Source organism: Mixophyes fleayi, chromosome 7 (assembly GCF_038048845.1).
Source record: "Mixophyes fleayi isolate aMixFle1 chromosome 7, aMixFle1.hap1, whole genome shotgun sequence".
Classification (NCBI taxonomy): Eukaryota; Metazoa; Chordata; class Amphibia; order Anura; family Limnodynastidae; genus Mixophyes; species Mixophyes fleayi.
Window position 1 is genome coordinate 118,416,579 of NC_134408.1, and position 17,826 is coordinate 118,434,404.

The 17,826-nt window shown below is 39.1% G+C and overlaps 1 protein-coding gene and 1 long non-coding RNA gene across 2 annotated transcripts in view; both read right to left on the bottom strand.

Moving 5' to 3' along the window:
• Positions 1-1,986, bottom strand: part of UBE2E3 (ubiquitin conjugating enzyme E2 E3) — a 60,723-nt gene extending 58,737 nt beyond the window's left edge. The window contains exons 1-2 of the mRNA XM_075180504.1: positions 1,674-1,986; positions 412-638 (exon numbers count right to left, since the gene is read on the bottom strand). Coding sequence (XP_075036605.1) covers positions 412-605 — 194 coding nt within the window. The 5' untranslated portion in view covers positions 606-638; positions 1,674-1,986. The remainder of the gene's footprint in view (positions 1-411; positions 639-1,673) is intronic.
• The window catches only part of LOC142098060 (uncharacterized), a 404,421-nt gene that overhangs the window by 381,334 nt on the left and 5,261 nt on the right, over positions 1-17,826 (bottom strand). The window lies entirely within an intron of this gene.

Consider the following 17,826-nt stretch of genomic DNA (forward strand, 5'->3'; position numbering starts at 1 on the left):
CACATCTGTCATATCTTATGATACGACTAGAAATGTCATCTGGGAAAATCTGTGAAAGACTGGTAAATAACTTATCTAAATCTCTAAGCAATTATAACAGCTTGCATGAGAATGTGTCCCATTGCAATCTGTATTATTCAAGAAAAAAAAAAACGAACCAAAAACATTACAATGACTTTTGAACCAAGTATGTGACAGATTCTCTTTGTATATGGGTGAAAATGTGCAGAACATTACAAAAACCTAACTCTGATGTATTAATACATAAAATTGTAGTATTAGTGACCCAGATGACAAGCTGGCACTATTGTAATAGGGGACTGTTTACTGTGTCCTTTGGGACTGTAGATGTAAGCATGGTTATTTTTTTCCACATCCTGTGTCTCCTCACTTGTTGCCTCTAATTGTTACCTTTTAGCACTAGTAGATAGCTTTGCAGTGGTTTTACTGGATAATTTGGTGTTTTTCTTCTGTTGAACTGCGGATGGTTTTCTTTCCTCTTGCTCTTCTGGTTCGGGGGCTGGTGGGTCTCTTTGATCAGCATCTGAACTTCCACTGCTGGTACTAGGACTTTCATCGTCTGACCTCTGCCGATCACTGGACATCTTGGTAGATTTTGCTTATTCCTGATATATAACCTAAATGAGGTAAGAAATGCGATTTCAATTTCGGTTGAGGATCACAGCCAATCTGCTGCACGAAAAAAAGTAAATAGAATTTATTTTTTTAATAAAATCTCAAGAGTAAACTGAAATAATGGATAATAAAAAACACATTAAAGTCAAGATATAACTAGACTGTGTTTTTAGAAGTTTCTTGTCTAACTTTCTACTATTACCACTCACAGACTATTAAAACATCCCCAGAGTGACACTGTTTGCTCTACATCAAAGAGCACACTTAACACCACAAGTCAACTCCGAAGAAATTATTAAAACTACAGACTACATAGGACATGTGCTTTAGGACAAAAATAAGGAACTCTTTAAAGGGATCTGAATTCCTGTCTACCAAACATGGCTTATAAACATATGGGTAAACATCAGCCAGGGGGCACAAAATTAATAACTTTTGACATGTACTCTAAATAACACAAGTCACTGATGTCATGTAAATATTTACATGAGGGAGTGAAAGTGTTGTGATCGCCCCTTCTCATCTTCATAGGGGGATTTTTTTTTTTTTAACCCCTACTCATGACAAGGCAGGGAGAAGAGGGGTTTAATGTGTCTAACACAATATAGATGTAATTGGGGGTAGACTATTGACATTGCTGTAAGCACACAAAAAATAAAAACACATTTGGCCAAGGGATCTGCAGGTAGGATCCCACAGACAGCCAGAGCTACGGTGTCAGACCGACATATTTACCAAAAGGAATATCCCCCCCCCCAAGGTGGACGGTGAGGGACTGTTTGGAGGGCAGGAGGGAGGGGGCCGGCACCACTATGGGTACGGGGGGGGGGGGTAGACAGTGTTTGAGGGGGGGAGCGGGTTTGGACGGTTTGTTATGGTAGGAGGCACTCCAGTATCAGCATGGTGTACCAAGTGATGCGTGAAGTCAGTTCCAGCTCGCTCCCCCCTCCTCCTCCTCGCTTTCTCCTGGGCTGAAAACAAGAACAAAGCTCGCTCTCTCCGGCTCTGCCCGGATCCCTCCCCCGCTTCTCCTTTACCTCGGAAGCGCTGCCCGTCCCTGGCTCTCTCACACCGCTGGATGCTGTGCTGGGGAGGGGGATCCTAGAGACACTGAGCCGGGGGGGAAACAAGCAGGCTCCGGCCGGCTGCCGAACATTGAGAGTCGGAAGAAAGAAGGAGGAGGAGGGGAGAGGAGGGAATGGGGAGCTGGCTGTAATGCGCTTCTGGCGGCTGCTGGTGGCGCTGCTGAGTCCGCTGTGGGCGGGGACATGGGAGGTGTGGAAAGGGCAGGCTGTGCGCGAGCGACTGGGCAAGCAGAAGCGCGGGCGCGAGAGACGCAGAGGCAGCTGCGAAGACACCGCGGGGTATACGGAGACACTAGGACACGCCCACCCGCCTTCCCGGTCGACCCTGAAATCCCGCCCCCTATGCCTTCCTCTCGGTGGTTGTAGCTCCGCCTCCTTCTCCCGCTGCAAACCGGTGAAGTCAGCATGTTCTAGTGCGCGCGACCAAGCGCGTGCTTTATTTCTCTGTGTCCCCTGCTAGCCTGGCGCGCGCTCACCCGTGCTAGACAAGGACAAAGAGTTGTGTAGTAGATGTGATGTATTTATTATCCCACAGCTTAATAGTTTATTACATATAGTATTCCTTACCCATGTTATTACTCAGTGCACAGTTTAGTACTGTCTGTACACTCTTCATTCAGTACATTATGTATGGTGTCTCCTCTATCCAATGTCTCATATCTATTTTATCCACGTTCCACAGGTTAATCATTTCTATACTGTGCCCAAATGCAAAGTTTAATATACATGTTATATCCAGTCCAAAAACTAATATCTGTATCATTCTCACAGATTAATATATTCATAATTATCCTACACATCTTTTCATAACATGCCCAGAACTTAATAATATTTATATTTAATATCTACTTGTCCAAAACTTAAATGTCTATCTTATTCCCCCCTGTCCGCAGCTTCACATCTATATTATGACTGCAACCCTCACTTATCTAAGCCTGGGGCAGCCTAATGTGTTACTCTACGTCCTGACAAACACTCTGCTTGCATACCCTGCTGGCAGTGTAAGGGCTTCATCTCTGTTAGCTTTTAGTAATAAATAAATGTTAAACAATAATCACTGCAAGGGCAGCAGTCTTGTAGTCTGTTACTGAAGCAGATCTTACTGTTTAACATTACTTTAATACAGAAATAATACGTGAGCATATGGCATTTCAATACTATATTATTCACAGAGCAGGCACTTCAGATCATGTCCCTGCTGCACAACCTCTTGACAAATTACTTCAAACAACGGTACTTTTGCTAAACTAAATGACAGATTGTTATTGTTCAGGCTTAAAAGACAATTGGCCAATGACTCCAAACAGTGCATCAGCTCCCATCGATCTGGTTGTTTGACCTAATGGCTACATCTATCTAATTTGGCAATCACATGTTCCACTACTAGGCTAAATGACCAGATCCAAGTGTATCTGGTCAGCTTAAATTGATTCATAAGCAATTGAACTGTGATAATATCAGCTCTGATCATTTTAATGTCCCATATCCCATAATAGCATATGGTCACATATCTGATTTAAACAACACTATATAAAAATATGTTTTAAATATAGGGGACTGACTTGTTATCAATACTACAAAAAATATTTTTTTTACTTAGTTTATTGATTTGGCATCACTGTGTTTTTATAAATCCAACGTGTTTTCAGTTAGACATTTGCACGGCAACTAGATCTTACTCTATGATATCTGGCTTTATTCACTAATATAGCCAGACCAACCTACCTAGTCTATAGTCAATACTAACAATTAGAGATAATACTTGGATACCTGTTTTGTCCAGCATAGTGAAAAAGTTATAGCCCAGTGAGCCGAAGGTCAGGTATCCACTAGGGTTGCATTAAGGTTTTGTTTTTGTAATTAGTAAAAACGTGAGTGAAAATGCATTCTAGACAGGAAAAGTATTATGCACATAATCATGCTTTGGTCATTTTTTTGAGTATCATTTGTCGTAATCACAAAGACATCACCGATAGGATTCACATTTATATTTTTACATATATTAAAGAAATACAATTGATATCTACATTTTCTGTGAGCCTCAAGGGCTAATTTTTCACCTCGCTCAAAAATAACAGGTAATTGTATCATTACTAATTAGTTGACAGGGTTTGCCTAAGTGGCCAAACTAAAAAGGTCTAGCAATTCTGTACTCAAGACGAACAATTGGATAACTTGGTGTCAATATTATCAGAAGGGGGCAAATTGCCTAACATTATTGCTCCACATGTGGCCATCTTAAGGAAAACTAGAAAATTGAATGACTTTACAAGTCTTGTACGAAGTCATCTTCAATGAACACCAAAACGAGACACTGTGTGTCTGCTGAAGTACGTCTTCTTGTTACAATAAGGTAAGGTACCAATTCAGCGTTCCACATTCAAGATCATTAATTCATGTCACCATCTGGACATGTTCCTTGGCAGGTGCATATGATATAGAATGATATTGTAATTGTCAAATGTGAATTCAGAGACATGAATGTATTCCAAATCATAACGCTTTATTGAAATTTGTTTTTTTGGTTCTAAAAAACATCTCAGAGACTTCATAGTTTATTATTGTAAATATAAAATGTTAGATTCCAAAAATCTAAAATCTGTACAATAAAAAAAAACGTTCTCTACATTCAATTACAGTTGTTTTTAAATATAATGATGGTTCTTTTATGAAACACTACAAACAAAAACAACCTAACTTTAAAACAGACATAGTTTTTGGTCTCAGATTAGCCTGCCTCATCTCTCCAAACTACAGTTAGCTACCCTGATGGCTCCGATTTCGGAAGAAGAGGTGATCGCAGCATTTAAACATTTGAAACCCAATAAATCACCAGGTCCTGATGGTTTGTCTGGAGAATTTTACAAAATCGGGCTCCCTAGGATTTCTAAAACATTACAAGGTTTCTATAATACAATACTAAATAATAAAGACCCCTCCCCCACTTTAACACTGCAACATTAAAAGTCCTGCCAAAAGTTGGTAGAGATGCCGAATTACCAAGTTCTTCCAAACCGATATCGCTGTTAAATACCGATTATAAACTTTTAACAAAATTTTTTGCAGAGCGTTTAAAGGTAATATTACCCACCATTATCCATCCTGGCCAAACCTGGTTTATATGGGGTAGGAATTCGGTGTCTAATATTAGGAAGGTTATCGTGGTCCTCCAGTGAGAGTCTGGTGCAGATGATTCCACACTTATCTATATGAACCCTATGACACAAATCATGGTCAGTGGTGTGAAAGTCAACTAATTGGATGAAGTAAACCAAATTAATTAATATTGTTTTACCGTGCGACTGCGATGACTACCCCACTTGTAATGACGCAATTGCAAGGATTAATAACACACATTTACATTCGCACTTACACTTGTAAATGATACACATTTATTAAGGTTCCAATCCACATTTATTAGTAAAATGTATTAGAGATTATTTATACATAGATAAAACTATAGTAAAGGTATTTATGGTTCAGGTCATCTAAAAGGAAAAGATTTTGGTCTCATATTAAAGCTTATTTCACCAGCATTAACCTGGTTTCGATAGAGTAGCGATCACATCTAGCGGTCGCAAGTTATGAGCAATGTGAGATTAGTACTCAAAAGTACTTTGTGGGTCAGTTTGAACTGGTTATTCGGCAGGAAGACATGTAGACAACAGTTGGAATGAGCAGCCCCTCCTTTGTTATAAGATCAAATGAACTGACCTATGACCAGCAGACAGCTGGAACATCATTAACCCTGGACCAATGAGGACCTCTCTGGGTGTTATCTGTGTACATAGTGATATCATCAGTGTTTTGTTTGTTAACTGAAACTACATATAAGCAAGCTTCTTTCTTCCTGACAACATGACTGAACCTGGACCCAGGGAAAGCACATATGTAATGTATTTGGGTTTTTATACTTTCCTGCTTTACTGTAATATCTTTTATTCGTTATGATGGCTTGCTGTAAATCCTGCTATACTTTGCAATTAAATATCTTTGTGTATTGGGACCACAATAATCGCATTAAACAATGTTTATTGGTAAGCAATAAAACGAACATAACAATGGTTACCTCTCAGCACCTTTTCCTAGTTGTAGAGAAACCCGCCAGGGCTGCCTACTGTCACCCATTTTATTTGCCATTGTGCTGGAGCCATTGGCAGTGGCGCCGAGACAGACTAGTTTGTTCTCAGGGATCATGGTACGTAAAACGGAGGTAAAACTTTCCCTTTTCGTAGACTATCTGCTTTTTATATCAAAACCTGAAACATCTATTCCGGCAATACTTCACATGATTGAAAAACTTCGCTCATTTACAGGTTATAAAATAAATTTTCAGAAATAATTCACCTTGGCAACCCCCAAATAAAGAAACAAACTAAACAGGACCTTGGCACTTTTCAAATTGTAAAACCTGCTCTCAAAAACTTAGGAATACAAATAACCCCTGCCCCACAACATTTGTACCAACATAATTTTATTCCTATTAATAAGATTCAGACACTGTTGAACAACTGGAAACATTTGCCGGTATCCTTAATGGGAAGAGTTGCTGTCATTAAAAGTATAATCTTTCCTAAACTTACTCCACCCTAATGCTCCCCGTAGCTATCAGGAAAAATGATATGTTGAAGTGTACGGCCCTCTAGTCAATTCATTTGGCAACAGAAAAAAACTAAAATAGACAGAGGCTTATATTATCTAAACGAAACGGGCCTGGGTCTCCCCAGTATTCAGGCCTCCAATAAGATGGTCATGTTTAGATATATATCAGACTGGTTATTATATTTGGATCACTTCACTAATAGAGTGCTAGAAGAGTTAGGTTTTTTTCCCTTACGCTCCAACGGCACTCCTACACCTTCCTAAGATAATGATCCCTATTTACTGGGAAAAAGGAAAAGAGGGGGAGAATACCTGTCACACTAGTGGATGAAAGTGTCAACCCACTATATCACTATTAAATAGACCAAATCCTGTCAAAAATGTGAGTGGGGTGCAACCTAATACTGGAGTATAGTATAATAGGAACAAAAGAAGAAGTAATAAGGTGCACTAAAGCTCACAAATTTGTTGGGTAGAGATATCCAGGAACAAATTAAAACTTAACTTTTATTATATAATTAAGTAAACCAGCGATATATAAAAATATATACTCAATAAAACAAATAATGTGTGGGCTAAAATCAGCTGGATGCACCAAATGCCATATGATCAATATGGTTTGGGAAATGTTATATATAGAAAGGACACATTGTTATAGGTAGATAAAGTATTCTCCTAAAATTCAATTCCTCCAAAGAATTTGTCCTAAATTAGCAATCCATTTCCCCACGTCTGGTATAGGATAAACACAGTAGGCTAATATATAGAAATAGTGGAGCCCAATATTGCTGGATTGCCTGCTACTGCATAAATAGAGTCTCTAGCAGTAAAGAAAATGGGAGGTGATTTGCTGACTACCTATAGTTTGCTCAAATCTATCTTTGGATTTAATAGAGCAATCTGGCATTTCTTATAACCCCTATTGATTAGAGAATCGGCAGGTGCATCCAGCGAGACGCCAACGCGCGTTTCACTGTGTTGGCTTATTTAAGGCCTTGTGTGTTTATTCAAGGCCTTGGGGTATATTTACTAAACTGCGGGTTTGAAAAAGTGGAGGTGTTGCCTATAGCAACCAATCAGATTCTAGTTGTCATTTTGCAGAATGTACTAAATAAATGACAGCTAGAATCTGATTGGTTAGGCAACATCTCCACTTTTTCAAACCCGCAGTTTAGTAAATCTAGCCCCTTGTGTGCTTATTCAAGGCCTTGAATAAGCACACACAGCGAAACGCCCGTCTGCGTCTCACTTTAATTTATTAAGATAATGCTTGGGGAGCATGTTATTCCATGTCACAACATATGCCCACAATATTATACAATTTAAAATAAATAAAATGTATATGCTTTGTTGTTTTACCTGTTTATACACATGGTTCTCTTTGTACGCATTGACAAATTAAAATAAAGAAACAATGGAACATGAAAAAGCAATAATATCTAAGAAAAAACCTTACTGCAGTGCGAACATTTAGAGGGACTGCAAAGCACAACACATTAATTTAAGTGAAACTGGTTATAGAAGTGTTTTACTAATAAAAGTACATAGAAATAAGAACTTACACATAAATAGGTAAAGAACTAGTTTAAATCTTGTTATCGGCAGATCCTTCACATTCTCTGGGTAATGTAACATCTTCCTCTAGTTTAGATTTGGTGCATTTTGATATATAAATGATTTGTTATAGTTAGATTGGTACACTGACGATTATGTGCTATACTGTTCGTTATCTTTATAACCGTGTCTATAATTGCTATGGTATGCAAACATGGAAGGAGAGTAGGATGGCGGTGGGAAGGTTATATAAGAGAACTTTGGTGCAATGCTATTATCATTTTGAGACATATTTGCTGTCCGCAGAAGGATGTACATACTGATAGCCCTTTCATTGTAGGGATTGTTTCTACTTGTTTACATTGAAACATGTGACATTAGGCCTATTTGAAAATCTATTTTGCAATAAAGTGGAATTTGTTTTATAAATTGTACTAGACTTTTTAGAAAATCGAATTATCATCTTCTGTTTGGGTGTTATTTTGATAAATTTGATATGTTTGATTGTGTTGTTGAACATGGAAATTATGTAGTTGAACAATGATAACTATGTACTTAGGTTTTCTTGCTGTGAATTTTTTTCAGTTTTGGAGGCATTTTCCCTTTTTTTTTTTAGATTTTTTTTTTTTTTAGATTTTGTTGTTGTCAGCACCATTGTTAGAAATCTGATTGTACTCAGCATTTCCCTGCAACGAGGCACCGGCATCAGCACTCATAGACACAGATCTGCAATGACTTGTGTCATTGTTGATTTCTTCCTCAGAAGATCATCGTGTTTATATACTGTATACACAGATCAGCCACAACTTTAAAACCACTGAAAAGTGAAGTGAATAACATTAAATATCTTGTTGCAATGGCACCTGTCAAGGGGTGGATATATTAGTCAGTTCTTGAAGTTGATGTGTTGGAAGTAGGAAAAATCAGCATGCGTATGGATCTGATCGACTTTGACAAGGTCCAAATTGTGGCTAGATGACTGGGTCAGAGCATCTCCAAAACGGCAGGTCTTGTTCCCAGTATGCAGTGGTTAGTACCTACCAAAACTGGCCCAAGGAAGGACACCACCAGCAACGGAGTCATGGGTGCACAAGGCTCATTGATGTGCGTGGGGAGAGAATTCTAGCCCGTCTGGTCCAATCTCACAGAAGAGCTACTGAAGCACAAAATGCTGAAAAAGTTAATGCTGGCTATGATAGGTGTCAGAACACACAGTGCATCATAGCTTGCTGCATATCCGCAGACCAGTCAGAGTGCCCATGATGATTGCTGTCCACCGCTGAAAGTGCCTACAATCGGCACATGAGTGCCAGAACTTGACAATGAATCAATGGAAGAAGGTGGCCTGGTCTGATGAATCACATTTTCTTTTACATCATGTGGATGGCCAGGTACGTGTGCATTGTTTACCTGTGGAAGAGATGGCACCAGGATGCACTATTGTAAGGAGGCAAGCAGGCAGAGACAGTGTGATTCCTCTGAAGAAACCACCCGGCAGGTGAAGAAACGCGTCAGGTGACTTGGATACCGCACTGAGCCGCTGGATACTTTTGCCCCTTGACCGGGTTGCATTTCACACTGAATCCCTGGAGGTTGTCTTCACTTTGGGTCGTGCCACTGTCATCCGTTTGGTGTTTAGCTTGTGTCAGCCGCCATCTACGCCTTCATTTGGACTGAAAATCTTTGGCTAAAGGCGTCACTATTAGCTCTACGGAGCTTCACCATATCATGAGGTGTGTGCGCATCCAGACCTTAACACAGGACTGAACATTGACCAGGTCTGTATTGCGCTAACTGCTGAGGCAGTGAAGTGACCTTGTTTCCTTCAAAGAGTGTTTCTGCATTTGGCATTTATGACAGACATCTACCTCCGGGATCTATGTGTTATTATCACTGAAGTGATGTTTATTGCATCAACGGTACCATTCATCGTGTGATTAATAGTGTGGCCACACTTATACATCGTTTACTGCTTCACTTCAGGCTTTTATACCAGGTCATTGGACATTGTTATTTCCATTGTGGGACTTACAGTTTGTCACCTATTACTGAGTGACTGAGTAGATTATATATTATTTGCATCACATGTTTTTTATCAATGCTACGGATTCATTCCATTTTTATTTATCTGTTTAGTCCTTTATTCACTGGCCAGTGAGGATTTTTCATTCATGGTTTGTTTTTAATAAAGTGTTATATACCACCACACGGTTCTATTTTATGTATTATTCGTGTACATCAGTTATCAGCGCTGTTGTTTGTTGAGAGACAGTGTGATGCTCTGGGAAATGTTCTGCTGGGAAACCTTGGGCATTCATGTGGATGTTACTTGACACGTACCACCTACCTAAACACTGTTGCAGACCAAGTACACCCCTTAATGACAACAGTATTCCCTGATGGCAGTGGCCTCTTTCAGAAGGATAATTTACCCTGCCACTCTGCAAAAATTGTTCTGGAATGGTTTGAGGTCCATACAAAGAGTTCAAGGTGTTGACTGGGCCTCCAAATTCCCCAGATCTCAATATGACTGAGCATTGTGGAATGTGCTGGAAGAACAAGTCCCAGCCATAGAGATTAATACATTGTGGGGATTGGTGGGTGCCCTCCTGGGTCCAGGCACCACATCTCACCCACACTTTCCTTCCCTGCGTCTGGGCTTCCCATCTGCCACACTTTCCTTCCCTGCGTCTGGGCTCCCCATCTGCTATACTTACCTACCCTGCGTCTGGGCACCCCATCTGTCACATTTTTATTTATAGGGCGCCACTTGGTGTCCGTAGCGCCGTACAGGGACAAACAAAATTACAATACGAGGTGAGACAGCACAGTGCAGTAAACAATAAGCACAGTAACTCGGTGAGCTCACAGCACAGCTAGAGGGGCGGGGGAGAGGGGAAGGTCTGCATACGACGGAGCCCAAGAGGGAGGGCACGGATGACAGGGAGACCTCCAGAGGGGAGAGGAGGGAGCGAGAGGGGATTTATCTATATGGCTTCCATTCAAGCCTATCTATCAAAACGTACATATCATCTAGACAGAGTTGTTTACTTTCAGTGACACAAAATCAGAAGGGTGGGGTACGGCATGTCGATGCCGAATACCGCGACAGCGGTTACATGATGATTGCGAAGGGCTCCTTACCGACGATGACGACTACTGTTGAAAGCAACTTGAACCAATCACGAAGAAGTAAGAAGCTGGCTCCCCTTCATGAAGTCATTCACCATGACGACGGGATTATCGGTGCTGTTAATGGTGTAATGTAAGTATGCGCCTATGTACAATGTAGAAGGCTTTGTAAACTACACTTTGTAACAGCATCTATATGCTGACTACCACCGAATCAGGAAACTGCTCTGAATTTACAGTGTTATCCAATACCAGGGGAGGGCTGCCAAATTTTAGCCCGGGGGACAAGACTCCACTCAGCAGCCTATTAGGAACATTTTAAAGGAAAAAAAATTAAGCTGACCCAGCCCAAGATAGCCCAATAGGGGACCAGCCCAGGGGGCAGATGTTCCACTGCCCCCCAGCCCAGCCTGCCCCTTTTCAATACACATGGCATTGCTGTGGTGAAAATGATAGTAAGGCAATTTACTTTATTTTCAAGAGTTTCAACAGGACATCTCAAAACTAGTAATGTAGTAATGTCATCTGAAGGTGCAATACCCCCTAAACTCTTTTGGGCACATTTATAACTTTGTGGAATAAAATTAAAAACTTAAGTGGATGCAGAAAAATTCAGCAGATTGCTTTCCATACAGTGTCCTGCTTGTATACAAGTGTGAAGTTGGCAATAGTTGCACAGGTACTGATATGCTTTAGTGTTTATGTGTACACAGTGCATGTAAACCACAGAAGTGTAATGATTAGACAGTATCTGAATATGTGTTCATATCTTGTTAATTGTGATTAAGCATATTTAAAACAAGCAAATAAAGAATGTTTAATGTCATACGCAAGTGGAGTATGAATAGGAGGACAGCATCATTTCCACTGAATAATAATTCACTGAATATAAACTCTTTTTAGGATTAAATTTTCAGGACTGCAGTGAAAATTAGGATTGCTCCTTTGTCCTTAATTTATTTTCACTTTTGTTGCTATTAGGTAAAGCTAGTCTCTGCCCATGTTGTTTATGATACCATGTACAGTATGTCGCTATTGATAGTAAGATGATCTGCAAATATTGACAGCATTTAAACTTATGAACTTCTGTTCAGCACTAAGGAGTGGCTCTCCCAGGAATTTAACATTGGTTGGACACCTCTGTTGACTGCCTGCTAAATTGTGCTGTAGTGAATGAATCTGAACTAGCGAAAAAGTAATGGTGTGAAAACTCAGACTGCTGGCTGCTCACAAGCATTTCTTAAACAGATCAGTCGATTTGTTAAATATTAGTATCTACTTTATTTCTACCATCAGGGCCCTTACCCACTAGTGCTGTGTGTTTGCAATAAAACAAACATCAAGTGCATCTGCATATGAAAATGCCCTTGATATGCAGCTCACATGCGATTGATATCCACGGTACATGTTGGCATGTGTTTATGACTGTGTCCAGAAAACAAGTGGTACAGAGTTTTACCCATTCATTTTAATAGCCCATTCATGAACAGCCCAAGGGGTCTATTTACTATGCTGTGATGAGCCAAAAATGTGGAGAAAACGTCTGTTTTCTCCAGAGAACGCCCATCACAGCTGTTCTTTAATTTATCAAGGAGTTAAAGCAGCAGTTTTTCCTGCCTTAAGCTGTCTAATGCTGGTCACTGCAGTCACCATAGACTTCTATGGGGAATGTAATGTCACCAATATGAACCAATGCCTTCTCTTCCTCCAGTGCTGTGTCCCAGTGCAATGCGCTGTAGCCACGGGTGTCAGATCCTCCATTTGCGGGCAGTGTTAGGAGGAGGCTTACCTTAGTTTAGTTGGGGAGGCTAAGTTCACCAGTTCTCGCCAATGAGCCCTGGCTTGATTTATTCAAACGGAAGAACATTTTGTATCGTTGCAGTATGCAGCGTGGACTGGGATAATAAGGAAGAGTGTAACTCCTGGAGTGGTAACTTTGCCACCTTCGTGATCCCAGTATAATGGTAATGTGGGCCATAAGACACTTAGGGGGTATTCAATTGACGGCGGGATAGCCAAAAATCCCGCGCTCAAAAAATATTACCGTTAATACGGTAATATTGCATGTAAATACCGTTAATACGGTAATTTACTCGCTGGATTCCAGCGAGATATTACCGTATTAACGGTAATATTTTTTGAGCGCGGGCTTTGCGGCGATCCGCCATCAATTGAATACCCCCCATATACTAAACTAGTAGAACAATACGTAAACAAAACACACATGATTGTTAAATAAATATATATTTAAATAAATAAAAATTTTAACTTGAAAATGTATCAATAAAACAAAAGAAAATATTTGTAATCCAGTGGGATCTTCTTTGTTCATAATTCAAGGGGATCCTTTTCTGGTAAACCAATGGAAATTATTCTTATTTTGTAATTAAATTGGGTTTGTCTTCTTTTTTAATCCATGGAAAATATTCTTTATCTATAATAGAAGGGAATTATTCTTGTAATCCATGGGATTCCACTTCTTTTGATTCCACTAAAGTCTAGTTTACTGTATTTGGTAATCAAATAGTGGTGAGTATGGCTATGTGCATACCGTATATACTCGAGTATAAGCCGAGTTTTTCAGCACATTTTTTGTGCTGAAAAAGCCCCCCCTCGGCTTATACTCGAGTGAAGCTCCAGGACAATGAAAAGTCCCTGCTTGAGGTGGCCGGCGGAAGCAGAGTGAGGTGCCGTACTGAGCGCAATGCAGGCTGCAGCAGAGCGGGCAAGGTGGGTGGTGCAGGTGGAGCCTGTGCAGAGTGACCTCTGACATCACATCACACTGCGCAGAGCCACGTCGGGAACAGCTGAGCTCAGACGCTCTCTCTACTACCTCCGTGGATTACCGTCTTCAGCATGGAACTAGTGCTGTTGTTTCAAATGGGGATCCCCTTTTCTGTCACCTAGGGTACATCTTAGGAGAACCGCTGGACTTCCCTACCTCTTTGTGGACTATCAAATTTATAAGGTTGGTTTAAGACTGTTTTTATATCTACATTTGTTTTTCTATTTCTCACCAGTATATTAAAAATTGAGCGCTATCATTATTAAGATTCAGCTGCAGTCTAATCCCAAAATCCCCTTGATTTATATTATTATTATTTATTTATTCATCTCCCTCTCTCCTTCATTAGTCTAGCAATCTCTCTTCTTTCAACTAGCCCACATTACACTGTTACATTGTTGTGTGGGGAAGTGATATAGTGTGGGGAGGTAGCACAAGGATATAGGGCATGATTCAGACCTTATCGAGGGGCCAGCATTCAGTAAAGTTATCTATTTTTAATATTTAAAATTTACCAGTAGCTGCTGCATTTCCCACCCTAGGCTTATACTCCAGTCAATAAGTTTTCCCAGTTTTTTGTGGTAAAATTAGGTGCCTCGGCTTATATTCGGGTCGACTTATACTCGAGTATATACGGTAATTATTAATTAATGAAATAAAGTAACTGAAATACTACAATATAAATGGTGAAAGTGAATATTTAAATGTGTCAAATATGCTATGGAGGTAATCCCACAGTGTTAATATTGTTATAATCCTCCTATTGTCTTTCATTACCCCCTCCCTTTAGAATGTAAACTCTCACTGGCAGAGTCCTCTACTCTATGTCTCATGTCTGTACTCAGTGTCTCATGCCTGTCCATTCTCCATCCTCTTCTTTGTCTCCGTCTTGTCTACTGCTGAATTGTTTTTGTATCTCATACGAAATGTTCTGTTAATTGCATCCATTATTATACTGCTTATCTGTACCCATTGTTCTTATCTCTATGTACTTATATGATTTTGAAATTTTGTTGTATGTTCTAACCCCTCTATGTAGAGCGCTGCGGAAGCCTTGTTCATAAGCTTGAAAACTGTTTAAAATCACTAAATGTGTTTGTGTTGGGGGAACTTAATTTATGTGCTGTCAGTAAAGATCTTGATATAATTATTATCTAACCTTTCAGCATATTTAGGTTGTGTGTTTGTATTAGTGCAGGTGTGTTACGTATAGGTAGTAATGGATGGATGGTAAAGATGGCACATGGTTGAGAATATTAAGGGGTTTTAGAATGATCTAGTATGTAAAGGGTAGGTTGGAACACTGGGTATTAATGTATAATAGATATGGCCTAAGTTATGGACTTATAGGACCTGATTTAGAGCTTTAAACCAACATTGTAAAGTGCAATATTTCTTAATTTATTATTTTGTGAATGTTTGCTAGGCTGCTGTGCCTTCTAGTTTAAGCAACCCTACAATTAGCATAGAACTTTAATTAGATACAGTAGCTAAGCACTCAGAATCACAGAAATACACTGTAATAATACTCCTGTGCCAGAGTGTTAAAACATTACCTGATTTTACAACATCAAAATAAATGAATGTCACATGATTGTTTTGCAATTCTACATGATCTACAATTAGAAACAGGTGTGGTACTCTCATTTTAACGACTCACACAGCTATAAATTCATTGGCTTGCACAAATTGTATACCTAGCAACAAATGTGCATACCAAATACCTAATACAATGTTGTGAGGTTTCATTCCTGCAATAAATGTAATTGTGCATAATAAATACATTTTTTTGTGTGCTCTCAAAACTGACTTTTTTTGTTTCTTAACCTCAATAGATTTTTACAAGTAATAAACTCATTTTTGTAATTACTTCGCTACACAGTAGTGAGATACTTGTTGGTTATGGGACTTTGAAATTGGAATGTAACTTAAAAATTGAAAACATTCATCTGTTCACATATGAAAGTGATACATATATGCCGACTTGTATCAGTCCTATATTCTCCACTTTCGGGGAACTGCTATATTGAGTCCTCTTTAGGGCTCATGTAGAGTGTTTTATTTGCATATAGTACACATTTTCTTACTTGTGTACAAAAAAACCTTACTCATACAACCGTATGCAGATCTTGGGGCATCTTCTCTTATGATTCCTTATAAATGCAGAGGTGGAATGTGGAGGGAAGAGGCAGACAAGCACGTAATTACAATGTAGATGCTGTCAAGAGGAATATCTCTTTTGGGTGTTGGAGGCTGGTGCAGCTATATGCAATGATGACGATCAGTAGCACTAGTTACCCACTTCTGATTGGCTAATTGCGGATTGACCCCTCTAGCTGATGCTAATTAAATAATTAGTGTGGCTTGTATATTATTTTAAGTCACGGCTGTCTAACCACATTAATTATTTGATATTCCCATTTGAATTTTAAATGGAAAAATAAAAATTTTTGATTCAATTTAATTTTCTTTGTGTTTGTATGTAATTGCATTTTATGTGAAACATGTGACAAGTGACAAGACACTGTTATCTCTTGTGTGTATGACACTTCATTACATTATTATATTGTGTACAAATAGGACACTGCAACTTTTATATTTCCAAACACTGTCAAGCCACATCTCTATGCTATCTGTGCACTATCTCTATGCTGTCATGGGGCGAATGTATACACACTTGTTACTCCTAGCGTTCACCTGGCGCAGATGCTAGTATTCTACAACTGGACACCTCTGGAGAAGCCTCTGACTGAACAATGAACGTAAATGTGCTTTTTGATGTGTGCATGTTTTTCTGCGTACAGTCTCTATGTGGCTGGTTTCAGTTTGTCAATGTAAAAGCGTAATATGTAAACAGGTAAAAGAGGCAAAAAGCAAATCTGCTGCTAAAAATTAAAATTTTCTCAATAAAAGGGCAGCTCATGTACCGGTTACTACCTTAGAATTTCAGATGCACATTTACAGTGAACAAATACTGAGACTGTTTGTTAGTAAACCGTTGTTCTGATATGCAATAAAAGAGCAATAGGGATCCATACCTACATTGTGAGGCTATAGTTTTGCATATGTGGAAATAAGTGAAGGATTATGGGGGAATATGTTTAGCAGGGGAACATGTCCATATGTTGTACATTGAGCTGTATGTAATAGTCAGTTGGGTCTGATGTGTACAGTGTTTACATGTTGGTATACTGTACATGTTATAATTTAACACAAAAGGCTCAGTATGAAAAATATATTTATATATTAAACTTAATAGCTTTATATCTAGAAAAGAAAATCTTACTTGGTATATTTTTGTTAGATACACCCTGTAATAGAATGTAGCCAACAACTGTTCTTCCTTCACTGTTTACAAATGTTTCCCATTGATAGCCATTCAATAGTGTTGACCTCATTTAGAGTTGGCCGCAAAAACTCTCCCCAGACATAAATATAAAACATAAAACAATGGCCATAAAATTAGAGTTTTATATGTGTAATTTTAGTTGCATTTGCATGTAATTTTTTGCTTGCACCTCTATAGTGCGTAAGCAAAAAGGAGAGTTACTTCTGTACTTAGAGGTGTCTCACGGCCTTTCCGGAGTCACCTGGCACGGATTTTTATACAATTGAATCCCCCCATAGTAAGACATCTATTGGCGCTTGATTTTAGAATGCTGAGTATTGTTACGAACATGAAATAGCAGGAAGTGAGTGTGTTTTGCTCCTTGCTAAAAAAAAAAAAAAGTTTTAGCACTTAGGACTATGTTAGTTTACAATAGTAATTATATGCCATTTTCCATAAGTGCTGCTACTTCACTGTTTAAGTTCTTTAAAGAAAACAACTTTTGTAAAGTGAAGGTTAATAAGTACACTCTATTAAGAGTCTATATAGCTAACTATCCATGCCATAAGTTTTACTTTTATAAGAATGGCCTTGGGGTGTAGTAGTGTTTATTTTACATGTCTTTATACTGGGAGGTGCACACACACACACACACACACACACACACACACACACACACACACACACACACACACACACACACA